General features: G+C 42.4%; 1 protein-coding gene across 2 annotated transcripts in view; it reads right to left on the bottom strand.

Moving 5' to 3' along the window:
* Positions 1–278: 278 nt before the first annotated feature.
* CEP85L (centrosomal protein 85L) overlaps positions 279–16,512 on the bottom strand; it is a 157,556-nt gene continuing 141,322 nt past the window's right edge. For both annotated transcript variants that reach the window (XM_009944863.2, XM_075414158.1), the window contains exons 6-13: positions 15,131–15,307; positions 10,323–10,475; positions 9,890–10,044; positions 8,213–8,330; positions 7,840–7,890; positions 2,122–2,229; positions 1,520–1,733; positions 279–593 (exon numbers count right to left, since the gene is read on the bottom strand). In XM_009944863.2, coding sequence (XP_009943165.1) covers positions 430–593; positions 1,520–1,733; positions 2,122–2,229; positions 7,840–7,890; positions 8,213–8,330; positions 9,890–10,044; positions 10,323–10,475; positions 15,131–15,307 — 1,140 coding nt within the window. In that variant the 3' untranslated portion in view covers positions 279–429. The remainder of the gene's footprint in view (positions 594–1,519; positions 1,734–2,121; positions 2,230–7,839; positions 7,891–8,212; positions 8,331–9,889; positions 10,045–10,322; positions 10,476–15,130; positions 15,308–16,512) is intronic.

Here is a 16,512-nt window from a genome sequence, read left to right as displayed (position 1 = left end):
CACCACACACAAGCTATAGGTCCTTCGATCCTCTGCTCTAATTTCACAATACAGATAATGCCATACAAACCCTTGATGAAGAAAAAGACAGAGCAGTAGCAGCATGGCTGTTTTGATGCTCGGATTCCAGAAACCAGGTATGAGCTCCAATGAAGGAAACAGAGTATCCAACTGAATCATTCTTCACAGCTTGTTCCTACTTTCAGTAGTTTGGAGAAAACATTCCTTGTAGTTTGTACCACTCTGTTCAAACGATGACTCTCCCCGCGCCCCCCCCCCCCCCGACTGCGGAGATTAAATACACACAAGCCTCAGAGAGGTGCACGTGCTGTGCTATTTACAGTCTTACAATATGGCTCCTTAATAGAAACACAAAGACCTGTGACACAGTAGCATTTAATAAGTCATTTGCTACTAGATGAAATGCTGTCATTGAGTAATGCAGTTGTCCCCCATGTCCTGAGCGTAACGGTCTGACATTATAGTCCTCAGCTCATCAACGTCCTTTCGTAACTGACAAACGTCCAACAGCTTCTTCGAGAGGGTTTCCGTGCTGTGGTAATTTTCATTCTCTTCAGCTGAACAGCTCAGTGCTACAAAAAACAACACCCAAGGTTAAAGCTCTAGCAACTGCGCTCTGTGAATACAACTAGTCAGTCCCCCTTGAAACAAGGGGTAGATCACTTCGATTACATCAAGATAAATCACGTGTTAGTGTGATGAAAAGCCAACAAAATGTGGTACCCTGTGAACCTGAAGTCAGCTCTGAGCCCGTTAGTGCTTCTCTGAAAGACATGCGCTTCCGTTTGCACCAAAGACCTAACACAAACCCAGTACGCTGAAGTTTTGTCTGACTGGCTTTAGGGCGTGCTTCTCATTGCCTGATTAAGTTTAATGGCTTAGTAAGTGCTGAAGACTAGACAGGCCATTAACAGTACTGGAGATGGAGTTGCCTAGCACTAGGCTTTATCTAGTACATGCAGACACCCTCGCCCCCTGCCCCCAAACCAGACATACGCCTGTTCAAACAGTAGATGTATGTTCCCACCACTTGACCCCAAGGGCTTTAAAACAAAAACACATGATGCTGCCACACCAGGCCTGCTTATGCCTCACCTCCCTCATAACGAGTTTATAGGGCAGAAGACATTTGACTGAAAGGCATCCATTAACCCTCGGGGTGACTGCAGTGTGTCTCTGGAGGGACGGACACGTGGCCACACACCTTTCTTTTCTAGTGGGTTGAACATACCCACGACTGGGTCCATATGAAGAGCCAGCGACCTTATTTCCTGACTCGGCAAGGACCTGGGCAGTCACACGCATTTAGCAGCCCAGGTGCACTAAAAGCCCAGCTTTTCCAGAGAGCTCCAGCAGTACATGTCACACACAACTGCTCCAGTTGCATAGCAGGGGGTACACTGGTCTGTCCAGCTGGCAAGTTTGAGCACCACTTAGGTCAACTGTTACTCCTCTGTGTCAAAACACTGTTAAGTATTGGAATGACAATATCACTTACATCTGATTCCCAGCAGTAAGGAAAGGTTAGGCTCCTTGCCCTGAGCTCTCTGGGTAAGAATACTGCACAGTGCTTTCAAGTCAAACAAGCAATGGGACATTTCCTTGAACAATTGGTCTGCTATAGGCATCTTCTCAGATACAGGCTGCCTGGACTGTTCCACCTGCCGCATCTGCTCCTTCAGGGAGGCATTCTCTTCCATCAGTCTTTGGTTCTTTGTGAAAAGTAAATAGGAAAAAGTGGTAAGTTAGTATGTTGCATGCGCTGTAGCAGAAATTTTCCCGTTTCAAACACAAACAACATAATTAAGAAGAATGAATTTCCAGATGTGTAATCAGTATTACTGTACCCCTCTAAGGAATGGCTGATAGACAGCTTTTACATGGCTGTCTATTTCATGTTACCATTGCTTAGCGGCCTTCACCCCTGAAGCTCTCACTTCCTGAGGTAGGGATGATATCTACTATGTGCCTGCATGGCAGCCAGCACAGTCAAGTATGTAATGAAGCTCATAATGCCCTACCATGAGATCTTGTAATCATTCTATAAGGTTCTTTCCAGCTGGTGTGGTCAGGGGTTGGGTTTTGGGGGTTTTTACTTACTTCAGAGAGAGTTTTATTTAACTGCTCTATATTCCTTTCTTTTTCTTCAAGCTCATTTGTCATCTTCTGAACCATCAGCTTTTCTTGCAAAAGTTTCTCTTGCATAGACTAAATTGAATGAAAACAGAGGTAATGATTTAAAATTTTCGTACTTTATATTAGCACTGAAAAAAACCGCATTCTCAGTAGATTTCTAAGTTTCAGTTATTTATTGTTTCTATATTAAATCCTTGGTTTTTATTTTCTACCAAGTTCACCTGGTAATATTCAACTGGACCCCGACAGCTCTCTGTATACTAACACAGCCATTCCAAATATCAATGAAACCATTTAAATAAGCAGTATGTGTTTGGAAACAAAAAGACTACATGTAGGCAAAATGCTACTCCAGTATGGAATGCATGAAGTCTAAAATAACCATGCAGTATTGTTTATTCTAACCAAATCATCTCACTTGAAATAAGCAGCAGATTAATGACAGCTAAGCTTCATTTCTGCAATTCCAAGTTGTAACTGAAGATTATTTTGGGCTTCTATTTTCCACAAAGACTACGGCAGGGCTTCCTACAACCTTTCACAACACAGAATTCACCTGACCTTCTACACAGCTGAGAAGGAAGCATTTGACGGTTGATACAGAACAGCAAGCTCTTTAAAACCATTCACACACAAGATAAATCAGAACAGTGTATACAACTCTACTGTGCTGAAAAAACAACTGCAAGCAAAGAAGTAACTTGTAGTTTACAGGGTCATTTTTACAGATGCAACAATTACTGTTTTCAGTAACAAGAACAGCAGTATGTTTCTAGGATGCGTTGTACTGAAGTACTGGAGCTGTCCATGACCGACTTCCAGATCAGTCACAAAGCAGCAACAAACCAACCACCACTGTGACGTGGAATCTGCTTCTGTCCATTCCCCAGTTTCCACCTACAGAGTTGAAACTGAGAAACCACGAGATATTTCCAAGGCGGATATTTTGGGATGAATTCAACATGACCACAGGTGTCTGTTGTTGAAAGCACTCATATTTATTCCGCTAGTTGGCTTTTAGATCTGTAGCTATGTCTTTCAAGGTCATCTGGCAAAATTCAGAAAGCAGAATACTCAAACCATCGTCTCTGAATAATAATAACAATGAATAAACTGTTGATGCTTTACAACAGAGAGATCTTTCCAGTTTTCAGGAATTTAAAAAAAAAAAAAATCTTCTTTTGTCATTAATGGCATTACTCACAAATCCAATGCTGTGCTAGCACTGCATATAAAGTGTCCTCCCCATCCCTAGCTCAGCACGTTAGTATGTAAAACCTGTTGCCCAATTTCAATTATAAGATGCAAATCTGATCCCATCATGCTCAAAATACAGCTGGAGCACTGGTGACAACGATGCATGCCTTGGCACAGTTCTGACTGTAACCTTTCACAGAGTAGAACCAGAGACCATGATGGGGGGAGGAGAAGTTGCATTTCACAAACTGATGGCCTCAATTTATGGAATGACACTGTCCCAGGAGAATTTTTTTTCTTGAATCTCCGTAGTAAGAATGCTAATGATTCTTCTTCCAAAGCAGAGAACTCTCTCACAGGGAATTCTGTATGGTAGCTTTAATAAAACGCTATAGAAAGTTCAATGCCACTCTTTAGTAAAAGATACGTTTATATTGCTGCACTATGATTCTGCAACCTTATTCCAAGACAGAAAAAAACCCCAAGCTCCCCACTTGACAGAACCACAGCAAATTCTGTCATGTTATGTTGGTTTTGGGGTCTTAAGAAAACAATTTAGCTTTGGAAAACAAGCCAAATTCACTCTTGTGCAAGTTGCTCCTAAGATGTATGAAGAATAGAACTTTCAGGTTACCAGTACTGAGGACTGTAGCACACAGGAGACTGTCTACATGCAGGCATGCCCTTTACCATGTACGTGGCCTACAGAGTGGACGAGAAGCCATTTAGTTGACTTGCCAGCTATAAGAATTATTAGTGCTGACAAGAAGACAGGGAGTAACGAGAGGAAAGGCACGGCCGAGACCGAGTGGAGTGTTTAACGGCCTGGCCACTCACGGGAGGTGTGCAGTCCTGACAGCATCTCCCAACACATTCAGCTCAATGCTGCACATGCAGCAAGAAAAGCCAGCACTTCGTCATACCCTTTGCAAGACTGGAAAACAATGGTGCTAAAATTTACACACTTAATATGGACTGAGAAAACCCCACAGTTTATTTTCATGTAAGCAATAAGGATCAGCAGGCAGAACCCAGAAATGACTACTCGTTTTTAAAACTGTTTTCACACACTTGACCTGCTTCTCAGTTCACCCACACCGTGCCCCTCAAAAGGAAGTGCTGAAGTAACGTGCATCCTAAAGATAAGCTGTAGGAGCAAGCACAGCTCCACACTGCAGCAGGAGGAAGGGGAGGAAGAACGAGGGCCCTGCCCCACGCCTGAGGAAACATCGGGGGCTGGGAGAGGGCAGGAAACGGCTCTGCTTCAGGCATTTCCTTTGTCGTGATTGCAGATGAGCAGAACTCACACCGGAGTTGAACTCTCGTCTTCAGTTTTTTTATAAACATTGTCTACTGATAAAAATGGCCATCTTGGGTCAAACTGAAGGTCCCTCTAGCTCCATCTGTGGCAGCAGAGGAAGGATGAAGAGAATAGGACAACGCAGATGTGCAAAACACCCTCCCAGCTTCCAAGTATCTTCAAATTTTAATAGTCTTCGATGACGAGCAAGTTCAGGGATACCCAGAGCCCCAGTAATGATATATGTATTAGTATCACCACTTGCACGTTTCGTCTTTGTGTCAATGCCAGACATTAAAGGCTTGACCATGCAGCCTTCCTGAGAGTGGGTAGGTGGTGGGGAAGACAGGTTCAGAAATATTACCCTCCCCAGCATATTTTCAGAACTACATCTGCCACTAAATTTATATGACTGTGTAAACTACTCCAGAAACAAATTCCAGAATATTCCAAATAATGTGTCCGTTCAGCTCATGAGTTGCACCGTTTAATGGGAACTACTAGAAGTGGAAATCAGTGTTTATTTCCAAAAGATACACCTAACATCTATCACTCTTTGCTGCCCTAATCTTAAAGCTCAGAAAAAGCACATGCGCTTACCAGCCTGGCTGAGCCCATGTTGCTATGATTTCCCAGTGCTCATAGTGCTATGAGTCCTCTGTACTTCACCCTTAATTTTTCCATATGCTTTCCAATGATACAATTTGGTGGCATTACTCCCAGCCTGGCAGAGTTTGGGTTTATTGTGATTGATAGAATCGACAGATGTACTTTGGGTAGCACAGGCATCGTGCAATCTGACTTACTTCTACTGTCTTTTTTTTGTGCCAAAAAATGTTAATTTTGTGATATCTAAATTAATCATGTAAATACAGATTTCTTAAATGCCACTCTCACCTAGTTTTTCTCTTTCTGAAGATGTACTATATATGCAGCATGACATCTTGTCAAGACCAACCAGAATTTTAATCCCTCACACTTAGGAGAATGATACAAGGAAGACCAAAATCATTCCACTATGATTACGAGCAAATAGAAACTATTACTGTTTCATGCACTGCTGTCTGAAACAGAATTTCTTTGATTTCAGCTTGCATGTTAGAAACAATGAACCGAAATACAGGCTCAAGCATAAGTTCACAATGTGGCAGAAGACAGGGAATGAAATGAGATCTTCTGAGCTGAAGATAAATTGTATCTCCGTGCTGATACGGGATTTCAGTTTCTAATGAACTAATTTTCAGTGCTTCCCAGGGACAAATGTGGAAGGCCAAGGAGATCAAGGATACAAAGAAGCTGCTGTAGTCTACAAGTAATTTGAGGGCTAACACCATTTTCAAATCTTGTTTTCTGACCTTATATAAAATACCTCAAAAGAGGAAAAGTAAGAGAAAGTCCTGGAAAATAGAACACTACTCCATTCACAGACTGTCACAACTACTCAGCATTTCCCAGTCTCAGCTCCCTAAAGTCATTTCAGACCAGGCACGCAAAACAGACATCTGTATAAACGTGCTCAAAGATCCCCAGTCTCATGATACAGGCGATGAAAAGATCAGAAAGTTTAGGAAATACGAAAAGATTTAGGTTGCTGACAATACATTCAGGCAAGTGGTGCATACTTCTTATAAGCACAACATACACATGTAGTATATATGGAAATAATCTTAACTAAACTATGAAGAGGGACAGAGAACCTCAGGTGGTTATGGAGTTCAATTTGAACTTTTTTGTTTAATTATGAAATATCCGAAACTACATTTGCCTATGTCACAATTTTTGCGTATAATAGGCTGCTCCATGAAAACATCCCTATTTTAATAATTTTGTCTTCTTCAAATCTAGAGAAACTTAAATAATTGATCTGCTTTTCAGTTAACAGATGTATTCTATGTTGCAACTGAAATTCTACTACTTCTTCTCTACAGATGTATTTAATACAGTGTAATTTAAACAGGCAAAAATATGGTTGTCGACAGGAATCAGGCCTGCTCTTTACCTGCATGACAGAGAAAGCAAGCAATTTAATGATGGAAGACAACTTACTTTCAACAGTTATAAATAAGCAAACACGGCTCCAGTGTGCAAAGTGGAAATAAGAAAGCACACTCTCTCAGCAAGTGTTATGCAAGCGGTTTTGTGTCTCTACATTATTCGGATTCTAGCTCCACAGAGTGCTGCCTTCCACTTCGTAAGGGGCAGACATTCAGCTGATTGTTTACTACCATTCTGTTGTTGTTCCAAACCTAACATACACAGAGCCAAAGCAGAAGCACCTTCCTCACTCTCGAGGGACAACCCTGTAACTTCAGTGTCTCTGGAGGGCAAGGAAGCAAAAAATGTGCAGACAAATGCCAATCTAGAAGAAGAACGCAGAAACTAGAATTTATGGAATTTGGTTTCAGTATTCGTTGAAAACAGATGTTTTGTTTGTTTTTTTAAATGCTCAGCTTTTTCTAGAACAAGTCATACCTTTTTCCCTGTAACCTGTATAATGTTTCCTTTTCTCCACAACAAACACTGGTCACTAAGTAACTTCCAAGTATCAGGAGCCTGATGTCTTAATCCAATCCACAGAGCTGCAACTGACTCCCAGCTGACAACCTCTGCTGTCTTGAAAACTCCTTGGCTCCAAGCTAGGTGCCCAAGATCCGCCAAGAGAGTTAAGGTATTTAAGTGAGTGCCACATCAGAAATCCGTTGAACAGGGATCTGCTTAAACAATGTGAAATGTGAAGTGGTATGGTTTAGAAAGGCACTTGTCTCATAAGGATCTCAGCAGTGAGGCTCCTAATCAGCATCCCTTAATTTACCTTAGACGATCATCTGAACCCCAAAGGTGGATGGGAGGCTTCCCTGTTGCTTACACAGGCAGTGCTCACACCTGAAACAGGCAGTTCTGATATGACATCCACTAGACCAGCAGAATAAGGATGCCACATAGCAACAGTTTTTCACTTTATGATGAGTAACAGCAAAGTGCTAAACCACACAAACATCAATAACGAATGTATTACGAGCCTGCAACAAAACACAGAGCAACTACAGGCCATAAAATTAAGTTCTTTGTGTTTCTACCTTTTCCTCCTATTTGGGAAGATAAAAAGATGAAATTCAACTTTAGTAATGTTATCTTTATAAACTAAAATAGACAGACTAAACAACAGAATATACATTCCTCCTTACCTGCATGTCTAAAATCAGTCCAGCTATCTGATTTTGTTGATTGTCTATGACCTAGAATATAAAAGCGAGTGATTTAAAAGGGTTGAATCTCTTCAGATCCCTTTTTAAAAATCAGCTTACAGGTGTGTAGCCATAGATTTTAAACGGAATCTCTGAAAATGTAAATGACAAGACAGAGAGTTTAACTCTGATAGAACAGGAAATCCGTGCAAAATAAACGTACTGAACAGAAACAGACAGGTATTGAAAAGAAATGTGAATTAGCAACAAATGTGTAATTCTTTAGTGAGATATTCATTTCTGAAGTAAAAAAAATAAAGAAATGCAGGACTCAAGGTTAAAGATGCCATCAACAGATGATCTGCAGACTAACCTTACTGGCTTTCTCATTCTTTTCTTTGAGACATTCATTCTCGCTCTGTAGCTGTTTTGTGTCCAACATGGGAAGGCGAATACCATCTTCCAGGCATTTTTCTACTTTCTGTTGTAAACTGCCATTCAACATGAGAGAAAAATTAAGTGCACTGACAGAAGCCAGAGGGGCTGTGTGTTCTAGCGAAAAATTAGAAAGCTGCACTGTCTTCCAACCAGAACTGTAAAACCGTACCTAGCAGAATCCAGCCTTATGAACAAGCAAACCAGCAGTGGACAAATGATGCAAAAATCCTAAACTACTGAAGTTACTGTGGCACTGACAAGAACAGGTTCATGCAGGAACGATTTTATGGGCCAGATTCTGTGCTGTGTCTCCCAAAATGCACAGCTCCAGCAGTATGGCGCAGGCAGAGGGGGCAGTGAGGAGCAAAGAAAAGCTTTGTGGTGTTCACAGCTCCTCTTTGCTACTGTGGGAGGCAAAGCCAGCATCAGCATAGATCAGAGGAGTCTTTGAACGTCCACGAGCTACAGGAGCTTTAAAATCAGACTCTCCCCCTGGGGCACGTACAACTCAAAGCAGAGTCCAGAATCGGAGGTTGTACCGAGTACTAGCGGCCTGTCCTTCATGCCCTCTCTGACTTGCAAGGGGGGACATACAGCCACTCCTGCCAGCTGCTCCCGCAGGAGGGCACAACCTTCAGATGCCCTACAGCTCAACTCCAGCTTCTAGGTGTAGCTAGAGCCTTTGCCTGCTCACCTTCTCTCAGAAAGGAAACACATTTTATTAGTGTTAATCTTGCTGTCTAATTTAGAAACCAGCGGCCACCTCAACTATTTGTAGGCTTTCAGCAAAGTCAAAATGATCTCCCTCTAGGTTATGAGGGCACGAAGAAAAAAGGTCTTTCATTGGTAAGATGGAAACAATGTGTCAACAATTTGGCTGGCAAGGTGTCCCAACCAGCTTGCCTTTCATCATGGAAACACTTTCAGGCTCCTGTGGCATGCACCTTTACTCAAACGGAGGGACAGTGAACTGCAGTAACTTCCCCATAAATTATTAAAAGTTATTCTGCCCTGCTTCCCCCCTCCCCCTTCTTTAAAAATAAGCGTTTAAGTAGCTCCCCTCATCTAAAAGGTACCATAGTAACAATGTGTCTCATCTGGAATCTTCTCATGGATATCTGGCTAAACCTCCGAGTAAACTCCCCCACACTCGGTGAAAAGGTAAGAAACATCTACAATTTATTTAAATATTTGACCCTTCCCTGATATACCCATCAGCAAATATCCAGGGAGCTTTTCCACAGCTCACGTCAGGACGAGTTATCGAACAGGAGTGCTGACAGCACAATGCCCCTTTGCTGCACATGTTTATTCTATCCTCTATCCGGCAGCCAGCTATGCTGCCATTGCAGCAGTGTCCTGCATCTTTCAAGAAAGACGGTAAAGACTGTCCTAGGCAGACTCTTCTCTGTGGTACTACTTACGGCTTGACACAAACAAAAATCTTGTTGGATTTTCTATTGCATTACACTGTTATTCTGCACAGTAATACACTTAGGCCATGAAAAATCATTAGCATTGTAATAGATTAAGAGTGCAACTAACGTTAGGTCTTGACATCATGCAGCAAAGCATACCCGTTCCAGGGCACAGCCCAAGCAGCTGTTCATACCTCTGTACTGTTGTGACCAGCTCTTTTTCTTTCTTCTTCTGACACACCAGCTGCAATTCTCTCTCCAAGCACTGTGATCGGGCCTCTTCGAGCTTCTTTTCTAACTCAGTCACCATTTCTTGAAGTTGCTTGTTCTTCTCTTCTAGAATTTGCAGCTAACACAGGTGACATTAGTCAGACACAAGCCCACATTAGCAGCAGGGCTGGAGGCAGGCCACAGCCTTGCAGTAACCTTCTGTACAATCTTAGGCCCATTTACGTATCTGAGTATGCAAATCCCTAATAGCTACAGCGCTTTCTAAAACACTGAAATACTTCTCTTCCTAAACAGATGGGGAAAAAAATACATGCTGAAACACTAAAAGATTTGATGACAGGTATTGGGGAGCTTACTTGTATTTTTAAAATGTAAACCAAACTCCCTTCACCTTACCTGTTTAGTCTGCCCTTCTATATCATCCAGCGTTGGTAGGTCAGCCAGATATTTTTCTAATGTTTCAATTCGTCTTTGTTTTTCTTTGTTTTGCTCAGACTCTTTCTGGCATTTCTTTTTCAGGCTATTAATATATCGGTCTCTAGTTTTAAGCTAGAAGAAAGGAAGGGTACATGTTTTATGATTACAGTGAAAAATAAACCTGCGTTGGAAGCAGAGGCTGGTCACTCTCCAAGAACTGTACTCTCAGCTGCATGAAAGGGTTGGTTACTGCAGAACACAAAACCAAAGAATGATTAATCCCAGCAGCTCCAAGTCGTAGATCCACACACAACCTCAAACCACAGTTGCTTTGCCGCTGCCCAGAACATTCCGCGTGCCTTGCGAAATGAAAACGAGCAGTTCAACAGTTAAAATATTCTCAATTTTTTCACCAGTGGTGATGTTCATATGCAACAAATGATCAGGAAATATTTTAGAACGTCCTCTTGCTCTGGTCTAGGAAAACAACTTAAAACACAACGACCCAACAAGAACTGGAGCCAAAAACCGGACTTTGATGCAGTCTGACAATTACATCAGAACAGATAGTTGCTTTCTTAAACACCTTTTCTACTGGCATCTTAATTGTCCACCAGTCTGCAAAATGCTTTTATATTGTGTTATCTTTTCTTGCACTCCTGCTTTATTACCTAGGTCAAAAAAATGGGAAGGCAGGAAAAAGTATTTTCCAGTCATATTCCAATTTAATGAAAAACGGTATCACAATTGCTTGAACTAAGGTGTAGTAATTCCCAGATAATAAATACTTGTCACTGGCGTAAACACTAAACATACTTTTGTTTCAGTGCTAGAGACATCCATCTCACCGAGAAATAAGTGTGTGACATTGTCAATGTCAGAGCTCAGTAACAGAGCCTACTAAAAAGTTTAAGTCAGTAGTATCTTGAAAGCTTTTCCTGAGATAGCCTTCTATATAGGCCACAAAACTTAGGATTGCCAAAAGGCTGGAAATCTTTGTATCTTTTATTTTATCAAGACCTCAAAACTGAGCAAAGCTTTGACGCTCCTTTAAAATGTTTCTGATCAAAGCCCAGGTAAATTCCATATTCAGTAATGCAAAGTTGCAAACTCCACCATAATCTTCTGCCACAATACGTGCTTCAGAACCACATACTCCTCCCACACCCCAAGCTTTAAGGCAGTGATATAAATATGTACACGTAAGCCACTGCTGCACAGTAAGAATTGCCAGGAGTCTGACCGTTAGTCAAGTGAATCCCTTCCCTCTGTTCCTCACGTATCACTAAGGATGACAAGTTGACCAGTCAGAATACTCCAGTACTTATGTGACAAAGATTACATGGTTTCCAAATCTTCTTGCCCTGCATATATACCATAGGGAATTTCCTCTCCGGCAACCTCTCTCCTTCTAATAGCTACCATGTTTGCCTTCGGATTCCTCCTGCCCTCTCTAAATCCCCAGCATCACCTTGAGGACTCTTTCTACCTCCTGTCACCTGAGATGAAAAAACACATTGTGTTTTTTCCTTCATTCATTCTTGCTGACTCTGCTGAGGGGAAAACAAGGTTTTTTTAATTTCCTCCTTGTTTTGGTTTCGGCTGCCACCGGTAACAAAAGTGCCACGCGGCCACCCCTCCCCCCGCCGGCGTGCGGAGGAGAATGAAAAGAAAGAGGCAGAAACCGGTGGGTCGGGATAAGGGCAGTTTAACAGAACAGCAAACAGAGGGAAACAGGAACAACAACGGTACAGATAAGGAGAAAATACGACAAAAACAGACCTGGTCTCTCGGACCACACCAGCGCCGCACGCTCCCGAGCCACGAGAGAGTTCCCGCCGCACCGCCCCCCCCCCCCCCCCCCCCCCACCCCGGAACCCAGCGTGACGTCACAGGGTATGGAATACCGGGCTCTGTCTGGCCAGGTGGGGTCAGCCCCCACCCCCCCTGGCTGTGCCCCTTCCTGGAGTCCCGTGAAAATTAACCCTGTCCTGGCCGAACCCAGGACACTCCTACATACACACACTGCTGATGACTTTGCTGGGGCAGGAAAAAATAGGAGAGCTCTCACCTCCTGGGAATTAAATATTAAAAACAAGGCCCCAGAAATCATAGAGGAGAACACTACAAGCTATCAGCAGTACCTTACAGGAGTTCTTCACAGTTACCCACAGCAGAGGGAGAAGCAGCAGCCAGCAGGATAGGAGCATCTGAACTGAAGCATTTCCAGCCCAGCAGTCCAACTGCCATAAGAAATGCCTCAGAATTAAAGCGAGGGCTGCAAAATTTGCAGATGCCAAGAGGCACATTCATGCCTAGCACAAGGACAAGTAAGAACCTAAGCATTTGTGACATGGACACTGCTGGAGTGTACTGCAGTATCTACCTTAGCAGGCTCCCTCAGCTAGAAAGCTGTGAGGAACTACCATGACTACCGGCCAGCCACGACAGGGAAGCTTTTTCAGGCTTCTGAAATTTCAGTGCAAATTAAAGAGCTCTCAATCACCTCAGTCCTCCACTCACTACACATGGAGCCTAGGTGAAAAACCCCTTCCTCTCTTCAGGCACCAGAATTATTCACGAGGTGGTACAAAACACTCCCTTGCAAACGAAGAGCACCTCTGATCTCTGCTGGTCCTGCAGTTCCTCAGACGAAAAACATCAAGGCCACAGTGCTTCAGACCAAGCAGCCTTCTAGCCCAATATCTCACCTCCAACAGTAGCCATAAGCAGATGTCTATGGTAGGGTACGAACAAGCAAAACACATTTTTCCAGCCTCCATCTGCTTTAACTTTAGGGACTCTCCTGAGGCACTTATTTCTGTGCATTCAGAACAAGGCAGCACTTCCATCAACTCACCTCTTTTTCCCTTGGGCCCACCTATACTCCTAGCATCCCCAACAGCCTTCAGAGAGACACTCTACAGGTTTGCTGTAGAGAACTGGCACCTTTTGCTGATCAAGTACTTCGCTCCTAGACCTTCACTAGATGTTCCCTCCCTCCTGCAATGGGAGCTGCAGTGAGGAGTTGAACTGCCTTCTGTCCCTTCCAGGCTGCTTGTGGCTCTGCAGACTCCATCATGCTCCCCTTCAGTCACTTTTTCTCCAGTGTGAAGACATAATCATTCCTCTGGTGATTTTCTGATGGGTATCTGCTTTGATGCCCATCTCTGAACCTTTTCTAGTTCCAATACATCCTGTTTTTGTGATGAGGGAGACTTTCCCAGACTTCTCACCAGTGACAAAAACTGGTCAAGGAAACAGGAGCGTTCCTCATGTTTTCTTTCCTTCCGCCTACACCGAATGGTCACAGCTTGTCCCCTATTGTCAAAAACACACCATCTGTACACTGTACTGAAATGCTGTATGTTAAAAACTCCAATGTCGGAAAAGGTAGTATTATTTGCAAAAGTGGGGCAGACAGAAGTACAAATGTATGCCAGCAAACTTAACCTAAACTTCTATTGTGTTCTTTTAGCACACACTTACAAGCAAATCTCACCTGAACGTTACCAGTGTTTTCCTCACTCCTGGCCAAATCTGGCTTTGGGCTGAAGAAACTTATGCTGTCCGAAGAGGCAGACATTCGCTTGAAAATAACCCTAGCACAGCTACTGGCAACAATCCCTCTGATCAGTATAGAAATTGTATTCTTGTTCCCTAACTTCAGTCACTGACCATGACACCAAATCTCTGGGCTCTGGGCTGAATGCCCTGTGAGCACAGCAGAGGAACTCCAGGGATGGCTGTCCCCAGGCTCAACCTATTGCTTGGGTTCCCAGTCTGCCACATCCCTGTGGGAACACAGCACAGCTCCCTCCTCCCTCAAACAGAAAGGCACTCATTTTATTATAGAAACACATGCTCCCCCTCCCTGCCCTTTCTCTCCTTGAGAGCCTTTTGTTCAGTGCACAGAACGGATAGGTGTTAAGGGGTGAATCAGGCTCCTAGCTACAGACCATCCAGAATTTGAGATGAATTATGCTTTCTTCTTCATCTTTCCACCTGCCACTTCACTGTATCATACTGCTCCTACCACTTGAACCTACACTAATATAAATCTAAGCATAGTACTGAGGTACAGTGATCAAGAAGAGAAGGTAACAGTGATAATGCATCCCTAAAACATTAATTAGGAATCATTTGGTCAATGGCATATTCCTGTTTGCAATAAAGGAAGGCTGTCAAGATATTCAAAACTACCCCTGGGTATTGCTTCAGCCTCCAAAGAAACCCCTTGTCAAGACAGTTCCAAGGACACATCCACCTAAGCCCCTTCCTTGTCTGAGATTAAAGTCTACTCTGCACATCCTAGCAAAGCTACAAGAGAATCACTCCTGCTGACTCGGCACATACAGGCTGGTAAGCGCATCTCAAAGTGTGAGGCCCCCATTTAATTTACAAGCCATGCTAAAAATAGGGATTTCATTTTCACACTCTTTATCACATAAAGTATCATGTAAAAACATAGAAAGTAATGTAATAAACACTTCAAGCTATGTGAATTCTTAGAGCTACGCAGCTTTTCTTCAAAGCAAGTTTACCTGGTTAAAACTATCGTCATTATTGCCATTTCATCTAGTTTCGCTTTTTAGGATGTATTCACTACAAGTTCAGATTTATCCATTGCCAACACCTACACTTACTATCAATTTTTCTATCACAGACAGTTTAGCTACCTTTTGAAAATAGCTCAGCAACCCACATACTCAGTTGCTGCCTAAGAAACAAAACACACATTGCTGTAACGGTGTCAAAAGGAAATTTGGAACACGAAAGACACTTACTTTCTCCTCCATCTTCTTTTTCTCCTCACTAGACTTGTTTGAAATTTGTTTTATAAATTCGCTGAGTTGTAATTCCTTATTTTCAGCTGCTGCAACCTTTCGCTCAAGCTCCTCAAGGTGGGATGTTGATCTTTCCGAAATGTCAGGTTGCAGTGGTGTGCTCTCATACTGTGGTTGCTTACAAAAAGAAATAAAATCATTATACAAATGAGCGCACATGTAACACCATGTACTTGAGCAGCACAGCCAAAAAACAGTCCTGCATTTTTTTACACTGTCAGGAAGGGTGGGGTTTGATTTTTCGAACTTTAAAATACACAGTAACAACACGTAATTCAGGAATCTGGAGAAAAAAATATAAAGAAGCTGGACACGTTTACATTCACAACACATGCAAATGAACCTTGTGGGGCCACTTTCCCCTCAGACTTATGGAAGAGGCGTGATTTTTCTTCCAAAAGAAACCCCTGAAAATCCAAACAAGTGTTTTCAAAACAAGTCACTGCCACTGCATTGTCATACCATCCCTTAGAAAGAAAAACATTGTATAAAATGGCTATGAATATATTAAAGTAAGAGATGCTCCAATCTCCAGATCCTTCTAAAGTGGAACATTAGTACTAGTCAAACCTTAGAGCTATCACACTTGAGGTGCAGAATGGTGCAGGGACAAGCCTGAGACTACAGCTACAATCAGAAGGCAGGCCCTCCTACCTTCCGTCCTGTATACCAAAACCCTCCTCCCTCTCCATTTCATGCAGTTCAGTATTGCTCTTCTACCTCCACTGCCCACAGACAAGCCCAAAATGGAAATAAACTGCATGTGGGATGAAAAAGTAGATGCATCCCATTCAGCTTTCAGTTTCAAGATTATTTTAATAACAAATTGATATCTTTAAAGAAATTACACAGACAGTATTTTTAACTAGTAACATTCCTTCAGCAAAGCATTAAAAAGATATTACAACCTCCATTAAAAGCGATTTGCATTTGTAAGTTAATCTTACAGAAGGCACACAGATAAAGCGTAAGTCTTAATATATGATAAACTTTTAAAACTCTTTAAATTATGGAAGATGAATGCATCTGCTGCTTTATTTGAAGTGTATTATGGTATACTAAAATACGTACACTAAAATTTCAGTTTCTGCAATAATTTTTTTTTCAAAAATCTTAATTTAGACAGATTTTGTAAGTATTTTATAAAAGAACTTCTGGAAGCACCAAAAGCCACATTCCCAGATGTCTGAAAAAGTTTCTGAATACCTGATTTCACACCAAAACTCCACCTGAATTTCCCTTCTGTCTCACAGCAACCAGATTCTCACCTGATGCACAGTGTTATTCCAAGGTCATAATTAACATCGTGCTGAAGTATGCTA

The sequence above is a fragment of the Opisthocomus hoazin genome, chromosome 2 (assembly GCF_030867145.1).
Source record: "Opisthocomus hoazin isolate bOpiHoa1 chromosome 2, bOpiHoa1.hap1, whole genome shotgun sequence".
Classification (NCBI taxonomy): domain Eukaryota; kingdom Metazoa; phylum Chordata; class Aves; order Opisthocomiformes; family Opisthocomidae; genus Opisthocomus; species Opisthocomus hoazin.
Note: the sequence above shows the minus strand (reverse complement) of the source record. Positions and strands in the feature narration are given on the sequence as shown.